Source organism: Pagrus major, chromosome 10 (assembly GCF_040436345.1).
Source record: "Pagrus major chromosome 10, Pma_NU_1.0".
Lineage (NCBI taxonomy): Eukaryota > Metazoa > Chordata > Actinopteri > Spariformes > Sparidae > Pagrus > Pagrus major.
The window spans coordinates 21,039,192-21,060,161 of NC_133224.1; the positions used below are offsets into that span (position 1 = coordinate 21,039,192).

The 20,970-nt window shown below is 42.1% G+C and overlaps 1 protein-coding gene across 1 annotated transcript in view; it reads right to left on the reverse strand.

Moving 5' to 3' along the window:
- ppp2r5b (protein phosphatase 2, regulatory subunit B', beta) overlaps window positions 1–15,136 on the reverse strand; it is a 42,290-nt gene extending 27,154 nt beyond the window's left edge. The window contains exon 1 of the mRNA XM_073474546.1: window positions 13,647–15,136. Within this exon, the coding sequence (XP_073330647.1) occupies window positions 13,647–13,839 (193 nt within the window). The 5' untranslated portion in view covers window positions 13,840–15,136. The remainder of the gene's footprint in view (window positions 1–13,646) is intronic.
- Between the last annotated feature and the right edge of the window lie 5,834 nt (window positions 15,137–20,970).

A 20,970-nucleotide genomic window follows, 5' to 3' on the forward strand; every position in this document is an offset into this window, starting at 1 on the left:
GTAAATACTTGGAAGTTGTCACTCGCCGATGGTACCGAGAAATAGGTAATGAGACCGGGTATTAGAATATAACCTTAATAGAGCTGTATATACAGTCTGCTACTGGTAATCAAGACGATACATGACAGAAGTAGGAATAAAAACAAGCACATTTTTGTACAGGTTTTCTCTCTGCTGAGGATGTTGTGTCTGTCAGCAGGAGATCGCACCAATTTTAGAACAATTATCCATGACATTTGGTGGACTGATTGGTCTGGAGCCAAGTAACAATTCGTTATATTTAGATTTTTATTTAGATCTGGCATTTCCACGACTAGAATCACAAAAGGTGAGAGCAGCTTCCAAATGTTTTCAGGGTCGAAAAATTCAATCTCACCTAAAATGACAGTTATGGTGTTTTTGGTGTGCAGTGTTGATGGAAGTCTGTGCTCTGTGGCTATGATATTTTTTTTGGAAAAGTGACAGTATCTATTTCTTTCTCAAGGTTTCGCTCATAGTGACAACCCCACACAGATTTATCACACTAGCTCCTGTGCCTGCCCAGCATCAAACAGCAGACAGACAAATTTAGCGAGAAACTGATGAACAACTTAAGAGCCATATATTTCTCTGATGAGTTGGTGGAGAACAAAAACGGAGCAAAAAAAGAGTCAGCATGGGACTTATATTTGCTCGGTGGACAGAAACAAGATGAAGGCTAATGTTGTTCTGTGTCTGCTGGATGTGTACGTTAGCTACGACAACCATACGTGTCAATGTTGTGTCTACAGTTTGTTCTACAGAAAAAAAAAACATTAATTCAGCTCAAACACACTCACTGTATCTGACAGTCTTCGTCAATGAATTGAAATCCTTCTGCACTTGACAATGTATGTGACATCTGCCACTTTGCTAATGAAAACTGTGGGAAGTACAAAAAAAATTAACCTTGAACTGCATTCATCTTTTATAGATAATTTCGTTAAAGGTAGAGGTCGTGTCCCAAATCAACCACTCAGTCACTACCTAGGACGTCCTATATAGAGGACTATATCGTGAGCTCATTGAAAATGTCAAATGAAAAAACACCTTTAGACACCATGAGTCTTTTTTTCCCCCTCCAGCACAATGCATGATGGTATATAATGCTTGCTCTGATACATAGCTTTTGATAATTCCCACTAAACTATCGGACGGTACTACAAAACAGCAAACTCGCTATACCAACTGAATTCCAAATCCTACGGGAGCTTGAGGGTCAAAATCTCTTTCACCTATAATTACAAGAATGATATCCTTAGACTCACAGTTGATGGAGGTTTGTGGTTACTGGCAGGCTTCTAATAGATAGTAATTGACTATCATCTTTTCTGTCTATCTTCTAGGTTATAAAACACAATGAAATTCTGAGCATAAAACAAGTATAATTATAATGATGGTTATGATCCTACACGAATTGAGATGGCTATCACCTATAAAATATCAATGATTGAAGCGAAGCTCATTACTGACTGACAATCAAAGTGACAGCTACTGTATCTGAAGACCTTTGCATTGTGTTTCGATGGCAGTGGATTTCAGAAAGAAAAGACCCATTCTCTCTTTAACAAAGGAAGTGAGGGAAGGCTAAGTCATGGCAAAAGATTAAGTGGCGCGCTAAGCCCATCTTTAAATAATCCAATGATTCTAATAATACACATTTCCAACACACAGCATAATGAAGGGAGAGCAGCTGGGTATCACAGGCTGGAGTTCATACTGTATCTGTTCTCTGTTGCCTAATTTTTTGTCGCTTACGTTCCCTTTAATCATATGAATCACAATCTGTAAATGGATTTCAATTAGTATCAGTTAAATCACATCACAGTTTTTGTTGGGGCTACTGGACCTGACTCCTTTTTTAGCAAAATGTAAACACAAGTTGCAGAAATTTAGTAAACAAAAATGGTAGACGGTTGTCCCAGCTGGAGACATCCTCAACATTTGATTTGCAGCTTTGTAACCCTCACTTGTTGAATAATAATCTGCTGTGTTTGCTGTGCAGCGTATACATCAATTACGGTGCTGCTGCTTGTCACACACAGGGAAATGTGATAGATGAAAAAATAAATCTCACATTTTTCTCGCCCCTTGATTAAGCCTCTACGTATTATTTTAAAGCCAGCTGTGATTCATTGCATGCATTTGCGCATATTTTCTGCTTTCAGCATCTCATCCCGTCTAAAAAAAAAAAAAAATGATTTCCTTCGAGAGTGATTCACAACACGTCACCTCTGCATGTCCTGTATTTGATTTTCTTTGTTTGCTTAGCTATGCACTGCCTCAAAAACACAAGAGCATATTTAAGAGCGAGGACCTGCGAAGGTGAAGCTTGGAGTGATTCAAGCAGAGAGCTTATTTGCCCGAGCATGGGCTGATTCCTTTAAGAACAAACTCTTTCTTCAGTGACACAGCAGCAGTTGTGTTTATTGCATCGCTAGCCATTTCATTACATCCTCTCCCCCTGCAATATCCTCTGCCTCCCTTTTTTTTCATGTTTTATCTCTCTGTCTCTCCTCCTCCCACTGTCCCCCCTCCACCTGTCAACTTAATGTTCAGTCATTTCCTCTTTCCTCATCTACTCCATTTCTTTCATCACCCCCATCACTTTCTCCCCCACTCTCCCTCTTAATTGATCTGAGACAGTCAGAGCAAAAACTACTCCATGCCTTCTGTAACCCAATGCCAGGCCCATCCAGCTGGCCTCTCCCTTACACACACACACACACACACACACACACACACACACACACACACACACACACATACACACACACACAGAGTCATTCAATCTCCCACTTACAATCTGTGTGAGAAGGTGACTGTTTTACAGTAAACAGCACATATTAGAACAGAGCTGGCCGTATATTTATTATTATAATGTGGACAAACAAATAGGAAAACACAGACAAATATATCCTCCCGTGCAGGTTAACGAACAACCTAAATTATGTGAGGTTATGTTACATGTTGCATGTCATTTTTGACAAATACAGTATGACATCATGGCCTAAAGAAACAATAGAAATGACATGGGACCAGGGAAATACAGCCAAGATATGCCGGTCAGAAGAAGCTACTTGTGCAGTTGTTACCAAATCAGTCATGTCTGCAGTGTTCCTCTGAGGCAACATACCGTATACTACTACTTTTCTATTTGGACATTGTTACACAGTGTTCTAAGTAAGAGGTTTTGGTATTAAAGCCAGTTTGTGTCACTTTAAAAAGAAGAAATAATGTCCTCCTCTTGAAAGTAGAGGGTTTAGTTCATCAGCAATAAAGCATTGTTCACTTCCACACACGCTGGAGTTTATGTGCTACATTTGGTGGTTAATGTTAGCTAATCTTATTAAACTTTAGATTCTTTGAATATTTCTGTGTAATACACATTACTGGATCACTTTGCTGACTTCTCTTTCAGGCAAATTTACATATTTTTGATTTAAAGGTGTTATTGATAACATTCAGCCACTCCATCTCCCCCCTTCCATTGCATTCACATCACAACACCACTGTTGTTTGAATCATCTGCTCCCTCAAGTGGTTGCCAGTTTGTGCACTAGCTAAGAACAGCTAGCGTTAACAGCTAGCATTTCTTCAATCAACTCAATTCAAAGGGGCTTTATTGACAAACCACCACACTGTCAAGGTTTGGATTTTTGGTTCGTCATTTCCTGTTTTATTTTGTAGTATTCATTCTCATGTGTCTAGTGACTTTCCACTTCCTGTCTTTGTCTTTCTCCGCCCTTTTTCTGTGTACACCTGTGTTTCATTTGTTCATTAGCCCATTAAGTGTCCTCCTTTTTTTGTATTACTTACTTTTCTTAGATTCTCCTTGTTGCTTTTTGTGCAGTTTGCATTTTTGAGTTTGGACTTTGGATATCAGCTTATTATTAAAGCTTGCTTTTTTGTTCTTTTACCTTCATGCCTCTGTGTGTCTTGCGTTCGGGTCCCTTTTTGCAAAAAACACAACGCAACCATCTGAAGTAAATAAGCAAATGTAATCATAATCATAAACTAACTTAATAACTAATTAAATTTCTGGTTTTATTGCGCTTATCCATGTGGTTTGTCCTCGTGGTGTTGCCGTACATAGCTATCCAAGATGCTGGATGGGCTCACACATGTGCTACTCAGACCGGGTAGTGACAGAAACTCTGCACAGGCAGTTTTGTTGCTTTGAAAATTTTATGGAATTTAATATAAATGTTCTTATAGCAGTTAAGGTAAGAAAGCCAGAAGTTGTCAGACATTTGTGCAACAAGCATCCAAAAAAGTCAACCCTGTCCTGTTGTTTCCACTTAAAATACAGATGTTTACATCTAAAAGCTTACTTTACACTCTTTTTGCGCCTTTATAATGCTACAAAGCCATTTTAAGGACAGCATGTCCTTGAAACGATACTCTTCCTTCACTCTGCTACATTTTGGTGGTCTTTAAGATTTCATAACACGTATGTCTAATGGCATGTTTCCCTTCTAATCCTTTCATTGTTAGCGGTGAAAATGGCCCATTTTTTAGTACATTATGAAACACAAGAGGCTGTGTATTTTTATTCTTTGTCAGACAGCAGTGGGAGCATTTTAAATGCATTTCCGATTACGTCAGAGAATCAAATGATTGCAAAAGAACATGTTGACCTGTTAAACAGCATCCAGTGGGCTGATTAATGTTTAGATACAATACTGTAAGAAACCCTCGTTTCAAAACGATTGACTGCTTGTCGGCCTGCAATAGGGATCATTATTTCTGATTTTACCGGGGAGTACGGGCATATAAACTGAAAGGTCAAATTACTTCACCCAAAATAATTCTTCCTGTTATCTCACACTGGTTCGACTCACCATCTGTTTGTCTGTGCAACAAAGCCTGATTCAATTACATTGTCTGTAGTTCTCATCGTACATCTGCAGGGTGGCTTTTATGGATGCTTACATGCTAACGGCAACAAGCATGATTGGTTACGTGCAGGTACAAGAGATTCAACACTCTATGCTCACACCACATCCTTTAGGGCCTGACGTAGTTATTTGAAGCCACTCAGCAGCTTCTTGGAAAGCCACTACAGCTGGCAGCCACTGATGGAAACGTCAGGAACAGAAAGGCATCATGCATGGCTACTTTGTCGTATGGATATTTCTTCTGCATGGTTAAAGTATCAATTGGACATGCTGGCGCTATTTTGCACACTGAAGGGTGTTTGCATGCAACATCTATTAATTACTTCATGTGAGTGCTTTTCTATTAATGATTTTTATGTTCAAATTTTTTGAGGATTCAGCACCCAGATAAGCACACTGGAGCTAAACGTGTTGATTTATTTTCCAAACAGCAATTAAGCCTGCTGCTGTTCTGCTGCTTTATCATTGGTGTGGGAGATAATAATAAACAACTAGCTATCAATCTTTGATGAGAAGAAATCCAACACCATATTTGACTGTAAGAAACAGCTGTGGTAAAAATTGGACGATAAAAAGTTTTGGCTTGATCTGCCGATGTTTTCCTGATCGGACAAATTTTAGCTTTTCATTTAATGAGGACGACAAATCAAGTGACAGAAAGCTTACAGGAATAGCTTTAGTGTGATCATCTTGTGACTTCCAAATACAGATACATGTTATAATGCCCTCATTTTAAATTTAGAAAATGAGGCCCATTGTGAAGGATGTCTTTCCTATTAAACGGCACACCATGATCTTTCTCACATATTAGGCCACCTGTCGTGTCAGACTAGGTCTATGTGCCATTTACATTTACAGTCGAAAAATTCAACGTGAGCTTGGTAGAACTATTCAGCGGCGAAGGGTGGCAGAATGTGCCGCTGGGCCGAGCTGAGCAGAAAGTCTGTTTTTGTGCTTTTTGACTTGGAGCCCCTGCTGAGGTAGCTGCTGGCTGCAGCACTGTTCCACAAGATCTCGAGATATACCAGAAAAGATCCCATGATCACCCTGCAAACACACACTCAGGCCATCATATCTACTTGGTGCCTCAACCTACAACATCTGAGTCACATATTCATTGGTAATTATATTTCTATGCACCATGATAATATGTCCACCTGCAGTGAAAGTGTTTTTCTATTAGCAGTGATGTAATTACATCTCTACTTACTCTGATTGATCATTGTTATATTTATACATTCCTAGATGCTTCTACTATGGTGTCACTGTGGTATTAATGTTTCTACCTGCTCTCATGACATTTACATTTAATAACAATGTAGTGTTGAGGTAATTTCTATCCTGGCTATGTAACATGTTTTATCCCTCGAGTGGATACAGTGTCACAGATACAGCCACACTGTGTACAATGTATTTTCACCTGGATGACTGGCCTGACAGAGCTGATCACATTCTGCTTGTGATGTACTGATGAGTACATATATAAGGTGTACTAATGTGTGTTTTTCTCATCATCAGATGCCCCAGAGTAGGAAGTGAACAGCAGAGGAAGAGGTGGAAAATTGAATAATTAACTACAGAGGCATCTGAAACCGAGCATATCTCAAGGTCAAAAGCAAGGAATCCAGTGCTGCCTTGTTTGCTAGCAGGATCAGAGACAGTTGGTTCAATAATCTTCTTGTTTTTAAATAAAAACTCATCTTGAACACACACACACACTTTTGTGCAAACTGTTTTTGGTGTGCCAGCAAGGCATAGATCTTTATCAGAATTTGTTTATCTGCTGACGAGATGTTGGGCAGGAATGTGACCTTAGCCTAGTTAGCCTGCCAGCGACAGCACAAGACCCGTGACCGGGAAGCCTGACTGGTGTCTGGAGCCCCAGGGGAGAGCATCGCAGCTGGGGAGGAGCGCTGAGCTAAGAGCCTGCTCTCTAGTTAGACAGAGAGCTGCAGTGTAACTGTAGACATAAAGGACGACTAGGAGAGAGCCAAGGACCAACTCAATAATCAACTCTGATAAATCTGCAACAATGAACATCTTATATTATAAGCTATGACCCATTATAGATGTATAAATACATCTGTTTGGCAAATTTGTGCCACTATGAAAGTGAGGCTAACATCATGGCTGAATTTTATCAACACTACCAAAGCACAACTTATACATGTTTTACTGAATATAATCTACTTGCTTGTGCAAACAATTAGCTTGAACTGTAAAATCTGATGTGAGCATCATCATCTGAAGAAATGGAAACAGTAGCCAAAGGATAGCAACCAGTTAGCTCTACTGGGCTAGTTTCCAGAACCATTAACTCCCACCACCATCTTTACTGGACACCATTCTCAAGTATTGTATTATTTAATATGATGATTAAAGTGTAGAGAGACAGGAAACCAGGGCAATGCTTTGACTGAAAATGTCTGAAAACATGTTTGATGCCCATCTGGTGACTCTGTATCAGTGTGATAGCAGATATTAAAGATTTTAATTTGCCTTGGTCCCACAGAAACACTAAGTTGATTGAGAACCGGTGCCTCGCTGTGACTTAATCATCACTTCATTTGGGGCCCTGTCTGTTTCATTTTCAATTGCAGCGTTACTTACATTACCGCTCCATTTTTAACAGGCACATTTAAAGCGTTAAAAAAGAGAAAACACTTAACTGCTTATAATGATAAAGAGAGTGATCAATCTCAATTTAGAGTTTGTGGTTCTGTAAAGAACACAAATCCCTAAAGCCAAGGTATGACGGGCAGTTGATAGAAGACTGTTTCCACATTCAAAGAGCCTTTAGAAGGCAGCTACACTTCATTAAAAGACCTTGAAGGAAAACTCGCCATAAATTCTGTGTTAAAACAAGTATCCATTGGTATATAGACAGAACCCATCCACTGCAACACATGGCAACCAATTTGAAGTGTAGCACTGGTCCAAGAACACAATGTCCGGGAAGGGGCCGAAATGCCTGTGCATCTGCATGTGTTTGCTGCAGGCCTGTAGCCAAACATGAATACACTGTAAAAGGGATTAAAGGGACCCTGTATCCTTCACCCTTCACCTTTGGATTCATTGGCTGCCTTGGTGGCCTTAGTGTTCCAGATCAGTTCACCGTTTACTGGAGCATCACAAGCATAGTGTAGTCATCTCACCTTAAGATCAACTTATAAACACTCATGTTATTATGATGTGACACTAAACCCCCTTCAGAGAAACTCTTGAGAGGTTCAGAGGTCAGGGTCAGGTACAGAACATCAGCCCAGAAACTGGAAGGAAGGTCACTGCCTGGTTCTCTGACATACGAGCAAGGTAGATGGTTCCTTACTGGATGAATTGACTTGTTTTTGTTCGTCCAAACTGCTATAAACCTGCCTGACACACTCAAACTACAACATGTCTTGTCATTCCAATTCCAATAAAGATATTTTGATACACTTCACACCATGCTGATGACAGACCTGCAAGGATGCGAGCTGAGACAGCATTGCACGCCGATCAATTGAGGCCGCTGTCGATGGGGAAATAAGTATCTCATAGATCAGGCATCAACTAGATGAACTATACTGACATCTTACAATACAACACCGTTATACATTTACAAAACCTCTGCAGAGGAACTGACCAATGAATTGACCTGTTTCAAGCCCAGAATTAATCTGACGCACCAGATGGTTGTTTACAAAGAACCACCTGGAAAGGTGCAGCTAGAAACTGTCTTGGAAAAGGGGAGACACTTTCAAAAAATACTTGGCAGGTGATTGGATGAAACATCTGTCTTACACCTTTAATTACTGGCAGATTTCAGCCAAACTGTCTGAGCCCGTTCGAATTTGAGCAATCGAGAAGAGCGAACACATGGAGAAAAGCCTTTCTTTGTCCTTCTTTCGATTAAATACACTCTCCAGTTCTGATATAACTGATGCTATAGCAACTAGGCTAACCTCTTGAGAAGCTGCTACATGAGCCGCCATTGGTGTATTCAGATAAACATTTGCTTCTCTCGCTGGTCAACACATCAAAACCATGCCCGTAGAAGTCGTCTCTAGCTGCCAGTGGATCCACATGGGATGCTGATTGGTTCAACCCCAGTGTCTTCGGCCACAAGCACATAGCTTGAAGCTTGGCAAGACGGATCACGTGACCATGTGATCTCTCAGCTTGCCTCGCAAGGTTAGACCAGAACTGATCAACTGAAAAAAAACAGCCATGCCCTGAGTTGGTGACATTGAAGGTAAATCCAGCTTCAGATACTTGGTTAGATAACAATTTATAATGTTTAGTGCGTTCCAGTCTAGAATCTGTGATAAAATGTTGCATCATGTCACAACTTTCCAAAATTTTAGTAGTATTTGAGGTCTAAAAGAATGAGAGCCAACAGAGAAAAACCTCTGGTGCTCCAATTAAAAAGAAAAAATCTTTTTTAAGGACAATGTTTCACACCACTGATGACAGATCTGCAAAGATGCAAGCTGTGGCTGCACTGAATTATAATCTTTTGAGGATCAGTATGTCTGCTGCCTCTATGACGGATTTCTTCCTTTTCTGACTGTTGACATTGATCCAAAATATTGAGGCTCCTGATCTGAGACCAATATTTCAAACTCCATGTTCACTTGTGGCAATTCTAGGCATTCCCTGCAGTCACACCTTTGTAGCTGTGCTGACAATGTATATTTTTTGGGCTATGTCTATAATACAGCATCAACAAAATTGATCCAAAAGAAAGCAATGTTGAAGCTGTTTCTTGACATTGTTCAAATGTTTCAAGGGGGATTTTACCTTTCATACCACGCTCCAGCTTGTTCTTTAGTCACATCTTTATTGTTACAGTCCATGTATTTCCGCGTCTATCGTGTCTAATATTCATCTTGAAACTGTGAGCCTGAATGAAGATTTGCTCAGGGCTTAAAACGAAAGAGATGTGCCATTGTTAACAGGAGGAGGAGTTCAAATTAACAATGGGAATGTGATTCCCTGGAGGGCAAAACACCCACAAGTCTGTCTACACTTGGCCTACATACTGCCCATTACAGACTTCCCCACGCCAGGCTTTTCTCCTGTACCGGTGCTGCAGGATCTTACTATCAGTTCCTCCTGGGGATCCAGAAACAGTGCCGCAGCGGTGCAGCAGCAATGTGCTAACTGGGACTTCAGTCTATGAAGGCTGCATACATGCTGTCGCCTACAGCACATTTGCACGCAGAGATCTGAACTGAATTTGCTGTAAAGATGCAATGAAAAGTCTCCATCATCATGCTGCACACACCCCTCGCTCACGTGCCTGAGAGGAAGTGGAAGCCAGGTAAATGAGGTGTAAAGACACATGAGAGCGCACAGCCACGCACACCTCCTACCATATCTTTAAGCAGAAAGGTCTTCTCCTTGTAGAGGGTTAATGGGAAGAGATTGCAGGCTACATGAATGAGGGAGTAACCTTATAAAGAGAGGTCAGAGGCATATATGAGGATTTACAGCATGCCCTTGTGCTGCACACACGAGTTAGAAAGAAAGAGAAAGAGGATATGCAAGGCGAGGACGAGGCGCGGGTAAATAGATAGAGATGGAATAGGTCTTTAGAAAGCAAATATAAAAAAAGGTGAACGAACGTGAAGGCACAGGTCTTGTTTACTGTGCGAAGCAAAAGAAAAGGTACAAAAATATTGACTTGGACATCTCTGATGTTTGCTGGCTGTCTAAACATAAAGTCTAGCATGAAAATATCTTTTAGGGCTTAAAGCAACTGTGTGGTGAATTCTGAAACATAGCTTAACAGTAGCACATGTATACAAGAGCCATAATGGCAGTGAACTCATTCAAGAACATCAAGCTTGAGTATGCCAACATTAGTCACTGAAAGCTACTGGTCATACAGGACAGCAGCAAAACCTCTCACTGAACTGAATTCAGTTTGGGTGCACGATATTTCTAATGAATTAAACTCTTCATTTGTAGGAGCAAGAACGTGTTGTGTCTTAAAGTTTTACTGTCCAAAACCCAAAGATATTCAATTTACAGCTATTAAATCCTCATATTTGAGAAGCTGGAACCAAAAATGTTTGGCTTTTTTACTTAAAAGTCCAGTGTGTAGGATTTAGAGGGATTTAAGAGGATCTGCTGGCAAAAAGGAATATAAAAGTGTTGTATTTTTAGAATGTGCTTTTTATGTCTACGAGGGGAGCGGGACGTCTTCCACAAAGTCTGCTATGGTTGTATGAGGGCTGTCATGATATCAGATTTTCAATACGCGATTATCATGGCCAAAAGCATTCACAATAATGATGCTATCAAAACATCTACCCGCACTATATGTATAGCATTAAGCTCTCGTCCATCAGCTACTCCAACATGATTTTAGCCACACACACTGTGGTAGTAGCTTCTGCGTCTTTTCCTGCTTTTATCTGTTTTAAGCAGAGTTAAGTTGCAGCCAACGCCACCTGATATGACAAAGTGAGAACAGAGAGAAATGCAATTTATTATTACAAGCCACATTTCCAGCCATTTTTGTTGCAACCGAAACAGGCGAAGTATTTTAAACCAAACCATGTTGTTTTCCTAACCCTAACCAAGTGGTTTTTATGCTAGCGTTGTGAATAGAGAGAAGTGGGAAATTGAATCTAAAGAAACGTAAAGTAGCAACATTAAGAAACATTTGGCTTTAGCTTATCTGTGGTTTTGTAAAAACGTACTTAGATAATGTTTATTCTGGCGACTGGGTCACAATCATCGTGGGCGGCGCTAATTCCAGGACGCAGCAACCGTGCCACTGCAAAATAGTGCCAGGAGGAACTTGATTTGAATGTGGGAAGGCAAGGCGCGGCGTGAAAATGGCTAAATCCCGGCAAAAGAAAAGTTAAGCTAGCTTCTTCAGGTTCATACCATTAGCCGCCAGGTTAGCGTGAGCAGTTTAAGCCTGTATTTCGCTTGCTTGAAAGCTGTTGTCGTTTCCCGTATCTATGGGGATTTTGAAAAAAGTAACCAACAGTCTTAATTGGTGAATCAGACGAGGTGAGGGGTATTTTGTTGGTCGCAATACGCAACCTTACCACTAGATGCCACTAAAACCTCCACACTGGACCTCAAATAAATTGCTTTTTCGACTTAATAAATGAAACAATTAGTTTTCTTAGGTGACTCACTGATTAATTAATGAATCATTTCAGTTCTTGTTTATCATTTAGCTTTTCCTTTCCTGGCTATGTATCACACTAAACCTCAGCCAGACCTGTCTGCACACCGAGCCGGTTGGTCAAAGGGAAACATAGACAGCAGTATAAAATAAAAGCCTAACTCTGTGTTTGCATTCTGTGAGGATACAGAGCAGGCTCACATAGATCAAAGTGGCCACGGTGTATTAACAGCAGCTCTGGGGTTAGAGCTATGGCAACAACAGATCTGCAAATACCGCAGCTCTGACTGCCTTTATGACACCAGCCTGAATGTCAAGATCTTTACACGACCACAATTTGTACAAGTATGTCTTGTATTTTATGTGCTTTTGCTTGAGGTTTCTCTAACGAGGCAATTAAGAAGCAGTTATTTTTCTCAACACTGTTCTGTCTGACTCATAATGGAGAGACGCTTCTCCCATTTCCCCATCAACCAATCGAGGAGGCAGGCAGATGTTTGATGGGACTGTGTTTTGATGAGTGTGTAAGTGGTCAACATCCAGCTCAGTGACTCTGTGAACTTGAACGTTTCAACAAACAAAACATCTTTTCTAACTTTCATAATCAAATAGATTACATCCTCTGTGAAATCTGAACTCTGAGACGCGTTGGAGTGAACATTAAGTTGCAGAGTTGATGATTTTTGCTGAAATTGAGGATAATTGGAAGGACAATTTGTAATTTCTTACTCATGGCTTTTTCCCTCCTACAGGGTCATCTTCAAATTAAACTCCCTTTGATCATCTGCTTCACCAAGAATCAAATCTTAGGGATGCACTATGTATTTTGGGGGAAGAAATTCATTGACTGATTTATTTTTATGCCTAAAAAATTGTTTTCATGACTGCATGAAGTGAATAAACAAACTCACCTTAAAGGACAACACAATTGTGTTTATATGTGGCGGACCCTGCCACCTTTCTAGCTTCAAACAGAGTTCTGGGGACCTTATTTCAATCTGAGAACAGCTTGTTTATTCAGTTATGGGAAAAGTTTGTATTATTACCTCATTAATATTGTAAATATTAAAATTCTGAGTTTGAATTTATCCTCCAAAACCACATTGTGCCCCTTTAATATTACCTAAATATTAGAATAGATCTGACAGCAGTGACAGAAAATGTATATGGAACTAATTTTTCTAACAGAGGTGCCATAAATGTTCTGATTTCAGCTCTCTAACATGAAGATTTGATGTTTTAAATCACTGTGAACTGAATTTCTTGGGGTGTGCGTGCTAATTAATTGACAAAAATGATTCGTTGCAGCCCCAAATCAGAAATACTGCAACATTTCTTTTGCCAAAAGCAGACATGCTCTTATCAGACAATAAATCAAAGCCATCACCTCTGTCAGTTAGAAAAGTACAAGGGCAGGGACTACATCAATAGATCATCAATAGATCTCCACAGTCCTGATCAATAAGTGCCCTATGAGTCATGAGATGGCATCACTCTCATCTGGAGGTGTTTCATCATATACAGAGTGAAAACTTTATTGAACTTTCAGTCCTGTCACTGGACTATATGTGTGCCACAGTGGAGCAGTGTCTCACCTTTGAGCAGGGGCAGCGGGGTGAGCTCCACCTGGGAGCTCTGGTAGCGGAACTGGGACGAGCTGTGGGACCTCCTCTGCCGGGCTCTGCGCATCGACCTCCTCGGGAAGCCGTCCACCTTCTCCGCGGACGGCACCGAGAAGCTGGTGGTCGGCGAGGACGGGCTGGACGGAGGCAGCTTGGTCGTCTCCATGATGGCTGTATAGATGGCGGGTGGTGCTTGCGTGCGTGCGTGCGTTTGCGCGTGTGAGTGCGTAAAGCGGTGCTTGAGAGAGGATGCACGGGTGAATGGAGGAGAGGAGAGGAGGGATGGATGGAAGGATGGATGGATGGATGGAGGAGTGGGTGGCTTTTCTGAATCACAGATGGATTATCAATTGATCAGAATGAATAGGCTCCCCGGGGGGGTGTGGAGGAGGAGGAGGAGGAGGAGGAGGAGGAAGAGGAGGAGGGGAGGGGGAGATAAAGAGGGGAAGAGAAGGTGCAAAGGCGGAGGAGAGGTGAGGAGAGAGAATCTCTGGATGTCCAGTCCCGTGCTGTGCGCCTCGCGGTCTCTATCAGAGCCGGACGGGAAATGGCAGCAGCAGCAGCATCATCCCTGACTCTTCCGTGTTTCACGCGCAGATGAAAAATCGCTTGTGTATCATCCCCGTGGAGGAGTAGCCTGCACAGCTACCAGATGATGCTCAGACAGGCGCGTCTCCTCACACACACACACACACACGCACGCACGCACAGGCACACACACCTCTCTGCTGCTATTGGCGTCACACACACAGACACACGCGCACACTAAGTCATGGGCCTAGATCTGTGTATGTATTTCTGGTCAGCTCCTTATGTGGACAGATCAATGCAATCAATGCACCGACTGAAGCTCCTCCTGTTTATCCAGATCAAAAACAAAACACACGGACCCCAGGTCAGTTTACAGCGTATTCTCCTCGATGGTTGCTCCTTATCAATAAAATCAGTGATCGGTCCTGGCGGCGGATGATGATATCATAAAATCATCTATCTGGGCCCACCTCGGCTGCCGCATCACTCTTGTCCTTCTCGCTGGTTTTTAGCGGATCCTCTTTCGACCGCTCAAACGGCCGCACCTGCTTTTTTAAATGATGTTTCTTCAATGGTGGATGATGTTGCTCTCTGCTCGCTGTCTGAACCCCCTCCTTCCACACAACGTCCTCCTCCCGCCGTCCTCAAACCGTTATCAGGGCGGGGAAACAAACGGTCCCTCGCCGCGCCGACATGTGCAGGTCCTCCGCCAGCGGCCGATGCAACACCGAGCCCCGCCGCTCCGCTCCGTCTCTACCTCCGCGGCGAGAGCAGCAGCGGCAGAAGAGAGATGGAGAAACAAAAAAGAAAGGAGCCGCTCTTTCCTGGCAGCAGCCTGGAGTTTAAAAAGACTGAAGAAGGCCCGTGTTATACAATAGCACCCCGTCTATGTCTGTCAGACTGACGCGTTTTGCTCCTGTCCCCCTTCTCGGATCCCGTTATCCGGTCGTCCTACAGCGCCTCAGCGAGCTGCGTCAAGATGGACGCTGTGAGTCAGGAGCATTCAGGAAGTGAGGCATCCGGCCTTTCAAAATAAAACGAGGCAAGGAGCGAATATTGAGTCATAAACGCTCAGGTTGGTTATTCTAGAAGCAGTTTTGTTATATTTGTGGAAAATCTCACATATATTGCTAAAGCTATTTGTGAGATGGTTTCACAGGAATGAAGGAGAAGTGCAGCCAGAAATTCCCAGTGCTAACATGCTGGCTTGACATCGGTGAGTAGCTACTAACAATAGCCATGTTTGTTGTTTACGTTCATTATGATAATGTTTGGTGTTTTCTTATATGTGAGTGAGACATGAGGTAGTTGAATATGGTTAGCGATGACAACAATGCACAGAACTCGAAGTATAAAGCCCCTGAGCCTGTTATTCAGCAGCTTGCTAACCTAGTAGCACTAAGTACACAGCCCCTGAGCCAAGGAACCAGGCTACTGTTCAGATGCTAGCCAAGTGGCAAAAACCACACAGCCCCTGAGCCAAGCTAACCCAGTTAGCACAAAGCACACAGCCCCTGAGCCCAGTAAGAGCCACTGAGGCATGCAGACTCGTTCAGCGGCTAACATTAGCAGGAAGAACACAGCCCTTGAGCCAAAGAACCAGATTGCTGTTCAGATGCTAACCAGGTAACACAAACCACACAGCCCCTGAGCCAAGCTAACCCAGTTAGCACAAAGCACACAGCCCTGAGCCCAAGAAAAGAGCAGTTGCATCACGCAGACTTGTTCAGCTAACATTGGCAGGCAGAAAACAGCCCCTGAGCCAAAGAACAGAGCTGCTGTGGCAGCAACAGCCTTGTTAAGCAGTTAACCCAGTTAGCATAAAGCACACACCCATAGCAGTAAGATGGACTGGCCGGCCTGTTAGCCTTTTTGGACGGAGGTATGTTTGTTGAAGATATTTTGCTTGTGTTTACATGTTTGAGAGTTGTTTTGTTTATGTATTTATTCTTCTGAAAAAGCTAAGAGAGCTTGTTGAACGTAGCAAATTAGCCACTTACATATCTCTCTGCTAGCCAGCGAGAGCTGAGGGGCAGATGGTGTAGTCAGGCAGAGCAGGTTCTTGTGTTTCAGAGAAGGGGCTCTGGAAAGAGGCCTGAAGGGAGGGCATGAGATTTTTCAATTGAATACTTAGATAATTTAGCGTGCTCTTGTTGGTTTCTACAGTCGTACCAACCCCAGCTATGACCGGAGGCAAAAATTAGCCACCAGGTCTCTGTGCTCTGCACTACATAGCCTCTTTCTAGGATAGGACATTATACCACATTGGGTTTGTGTGGTAATTTGAGTAAACACAGACTCATTTAGGAGCATAAAGGTCTTAAAGATACATTTTGATACAGGGCTCTTTCAAGACAGGGCCTCAAGGGTATAAGATGTGAAATCCTGTTATCATGGCAGCTGGAGTTTTGCTTTAGTAACTCCCATATTATCAAAGAAAGTTACAATTAATAGGAATAACCAATTGCTGCACAGTGGGGGTCACAGGGAAAGTTGCATGCATTGCTCAGTTGGTAATAGAGCATTTAATGGGCCTGATTAATGGAAAATAAATAAAATAGACAAGGATGTGACACATTTCTTTATAAACCTGACTCAGTTAATACGTATTCATGTTAGCTGTGAAAATACAACTCAATGTAGGCAATGTAAATGTAGGCAAACAACAGTATAAGCAATCTCAAGGGATTTTTCACTCATTCCTCCAGCCTCTTTGGTATAACTTGAAAGTATCGGCACATACTGTAGTTTGGTAAACTTGGGCCTGCAGTGTGAGGCCTACTAACAGGATTGCTTAAGAACTGATAGACACATCTTTTGAAGTGAGGTGCTGGCCTGCAGGTAGATATCAAAGCGAGGAGGTGTGAAGTCTCAACCTTGAAATGCAACATGTCTCAAAAGGATCTCTAGAATTCAAACTGAGCAGATTGCATTGGAGCTATGATTGTTCAGCTGTCTTTTATTACACTATTTCTTGGTATCCTGATGCTATCTCACTATATGCATGTGTAAAACTATTTCAGTAAACCGAAAACAGCACTTTTATTGTTTTCCACACAACCTCGGGGCAGATTCTTTATCTAACTGCAGTTAATCATTCAACAGCAAAACAGCTGAAACTGTTGGCCTATATTTTAGGGAACAGGTGAAGACAGAGGAAGAGTTGTTACAGGAGATCTTTGCTTATGTTACTAAGCAAAAGAACGTTAGACTGAACCCAAAACAAATGCTCCCCTTCTCAGTATTGACTGACAAGGGGTCATGGTCATCTGCTATGAGCCAGTGGACATCAGTGGGCAGTTTGTTCTGTTTCCCATTAATTAAATTTGCATTGATTTACACCAATTTCACTCAATTTTGAAATTGCAGAATTATATTTGCAGCCTTTTCTAGAAATAGAAAATCATGGTTAAAATTTTAAAAAAAAAATTTTTTAGAATAGATTCATTTGTGTGGCTAATAGCAAAGAATGCACCAACCCTGGGGCATCACAAAAGATCGGGACAGCTATAATTATTGCCACAGTCCTGCTGACATTTACAGTAGACAACAATTGTGAGTATTTAACTTGATAACATGATGAAATATAAAATATATCTCCAAAAAACGAGAAGCCACAGAGTAAAAAAGGTTTGGTCAGTACCACACTGGCAGGGCAGGCACATTAAAGGTGCACTATGCAACTTTTTTTACAGAGACCGAGCTGATCCATGCAACAGCAGTTTGAAAGAACAAACATTAAGGTGCATTTGAAAGCGGCAATACGTAAAATCTTTGTTGGAAATGTTCAAAAATTACCTTAAGGTATTGACAGAATCCAGGTCCAAAGCCCCTGTGCTACCTATGTAAACACCAATACTCTCCTGCTACTCCAAGCTCCCTATCTGACCTGCTAGCTGCACAGCTAACTGAGCTATCTAGCTAACGCCAGCTACAGTTAGCAGCAGTTAGCACTTATTTTGGTGATATGTTACCCCCCATTTGTTTTATGCATGAATTTGACAGGGTGCCAATTCTTACATATTGCACTTTTAAAGCCATATGTTTACATTTGTACATTTTGAGTTATAGAGAGCCAAAGTCACGCACCTTCCAGTCTTGTCGATGAACTCTCACCAAAACCATAATTTAAACATTGCAGAGCTGCTCCTGTATATTAGCTTGATCTTGAAAAGTTACACAGTGCGCCTTTTATAAATGTTTTATTTTGAAAGCTGTGCCCGGATGCTGTCTGGTGTCACTCTGCCCGTCTTGCCGCTGGCTCCTCAGCCTAAAGGTGGTGCAAGGAGAGAGAGGAATGAGGCTCCTCACTGCGGATGACGCTATAGGATGGATTTATTTATTTATTTGTCTTTATTTATGTGGCATGGCTTTGCCTCGTACACCCGGTTCATTTTGAACAGATGCGTCATTAGTGGCCCGCTGCATCACCTCTGGCAAACCTCTGGCTGCGGTTTCACCCGGGCTGCTATCAAATATTCCCATCATCCTCCAGCAGCGCGCCGCTTTGACGCTCGTCAGTGTTTCTGTCTGACTCCCCCCCCTCCCCTCCCTTCCCTACCCCCCATTTTCCTCGCTTCCTATTTGAGGTAAGCGTGTGTGTGTGTGTGTGTGTGTGTGTGTGTGTGTGTGTGTGTGTGTGTGTGTTGTTTGTGCTTGTGCGCCGGGATGTAGTTGGCTTTGAGGATCAAGTCCCCTCCATTGTTCTCCTCCTCTCTAAGCCACTTGTCCTCTCTCTAGCTTCCTCACGCACGCGCCGGCGCGCGCGCACTCAAAAGCGCAGTCATCCACGCGCTTTCATCCGCCTCTCAAAGTCACACCTCGGCTGCCGGTGAGTGTGTTCTGCTGGTGTGTGTTTGCGCTCATAGCCTTCAAGCCTCCTCACTGCTCCTCTCACCGCAAACACACTCCAGCTTCATAATCTTATATTCAGTCGGAGGGTGTGCGTAATCGCACGCGCCTGCGCCCCTTTACCTCCTCCCATGCCCCCTCCTCCTCCTCCGTGTTGTGTCGCAGATGAGCTCAGCCGGTTGCCTTCTGGGAAAAACACTGGGGGGACCAGCAGTCCAGTAGGTAGTTGATGGGAGCGCCACTGGGTCTGGTTTGATAACAGCAGAGGACGCCAACAGGCTACTGGTCTGTTTAATACTCTATTAATGTCTTGTACTTGACAACAACTCACTCAAAAAACTTATAAAGTCTATATTCAGTCTGGTAACGTTTGTCTAAAGACTAGTTAAAGGCTGTAATAATCTTTGAAGAAGACTAAAATGTCAACGGTGGTGCTAGCAGCTCTGTGAGGCGGGACCACGCCCCCAGGAAGTGGGTCAGTGGCCGAACTGTGTAACTACAGTGTCACGTGATGCCTTGTGGGCCAAAAATACTTTTTCCCATACGCTAACGTGATGAAAGAAGCGTCTGTAAAACGGTGGATACATTTTTTGGAGCGTCACAACCCTCGAGAAAAGACTCGTTTCACTGTCATAATTTGAGCCATTCGGTTCCGAGAACATTTGGAAAGTCTAGAGGAGCCGCACGATTAAATGATTTTATCCTCATTCAGAACCCGGAAGAACCCTGGCCGGAGCATGGCGAGTGTTTCTGGCTTCATGCTTTCATAGGAATGAACGGGGCTCCACTTCGAGGGCTGTGTCCACTAGTTATTACTTCTAGGCTTAAATAAATGTGTCCAATGCTAATGTTAGCTGTTGTCCAAGGGAAGCTTTACTTTGAAATATGGCCTGATGTCCCTCTGGATTTTAACTACCCATTGTTTTTTCAGTTGCCGATCAATCAGGAAGTGATGAAAAGATAACAATTTGTCAGATTCCCTTTGTTTACAGGGCGTACAATCTGGAACACAACATTTGAATTTCCCACCCTGAAAGTGATGTCAGGGAACGTCAAGTTGTGTTGAAGACGACTTCAAACTAACGTCTGAGACCATAAACTCATTAGTAAACTGTTTACTGAGGTAAGAAATAAAGTGAGAAGTTGGGTCGTTTTCTCATAGGCTTACACACAATTGGACTTAGTAGTGAAGTCGCCCCCTGCTGTCCGTGAGAAACAATGCAGATTTAAAGGTGCACTATGTAGTCTTTTCTTGTTCTTTCTTTGTTTTCATGACTGAATAAATTGACTAAACAAACTCAACTTAAAGGACAACACAATTTCATACTGTTTGGCGGACCCTGCCACCTTTCTAGCTTCAAACAGTGTTCTGGGGACCTTATTTTCCTCTGAGAACAGCTTGTTTATTCAGTTATGGTTTGTAGTTTGTATTATTACCTCCTAAATTATCCTAAATCCTAAATACCTAAATTAAACATTTCTGAGTTTGAATTTCTTCTCCAAAACGACATAGTGCCCCTTTAAGGCACTTCTGCATTGGCTTCACTTTTCAGACTTGGAGGCTCAGTCCATATTGTATATAGTCAGTGGGATCACCAAAGCATTACAACTCTTCCTAAGGGGGGGCATCAATGTGTGTGGCACATAAACATAGCATGGTTAAACGATTTTTTATGAACAACAGTGTGCAATATATTAAAGCGAGATAATGTACCTCTTGTTGAATAATGTCAACATCTATTCAAACCTAGTCACCATAAAAACTGCAGGGGTGTGTTTTATTGCTAATGAATTCAACTTTTCATTCGTAAGAAGAGCAATGTTTGTAGTTGTATTATAATTGTAGTTATATGTATTATAATTGTACTGATTTATTATATTAAAACATATTAAAGATATAGCAGAATTGTACATG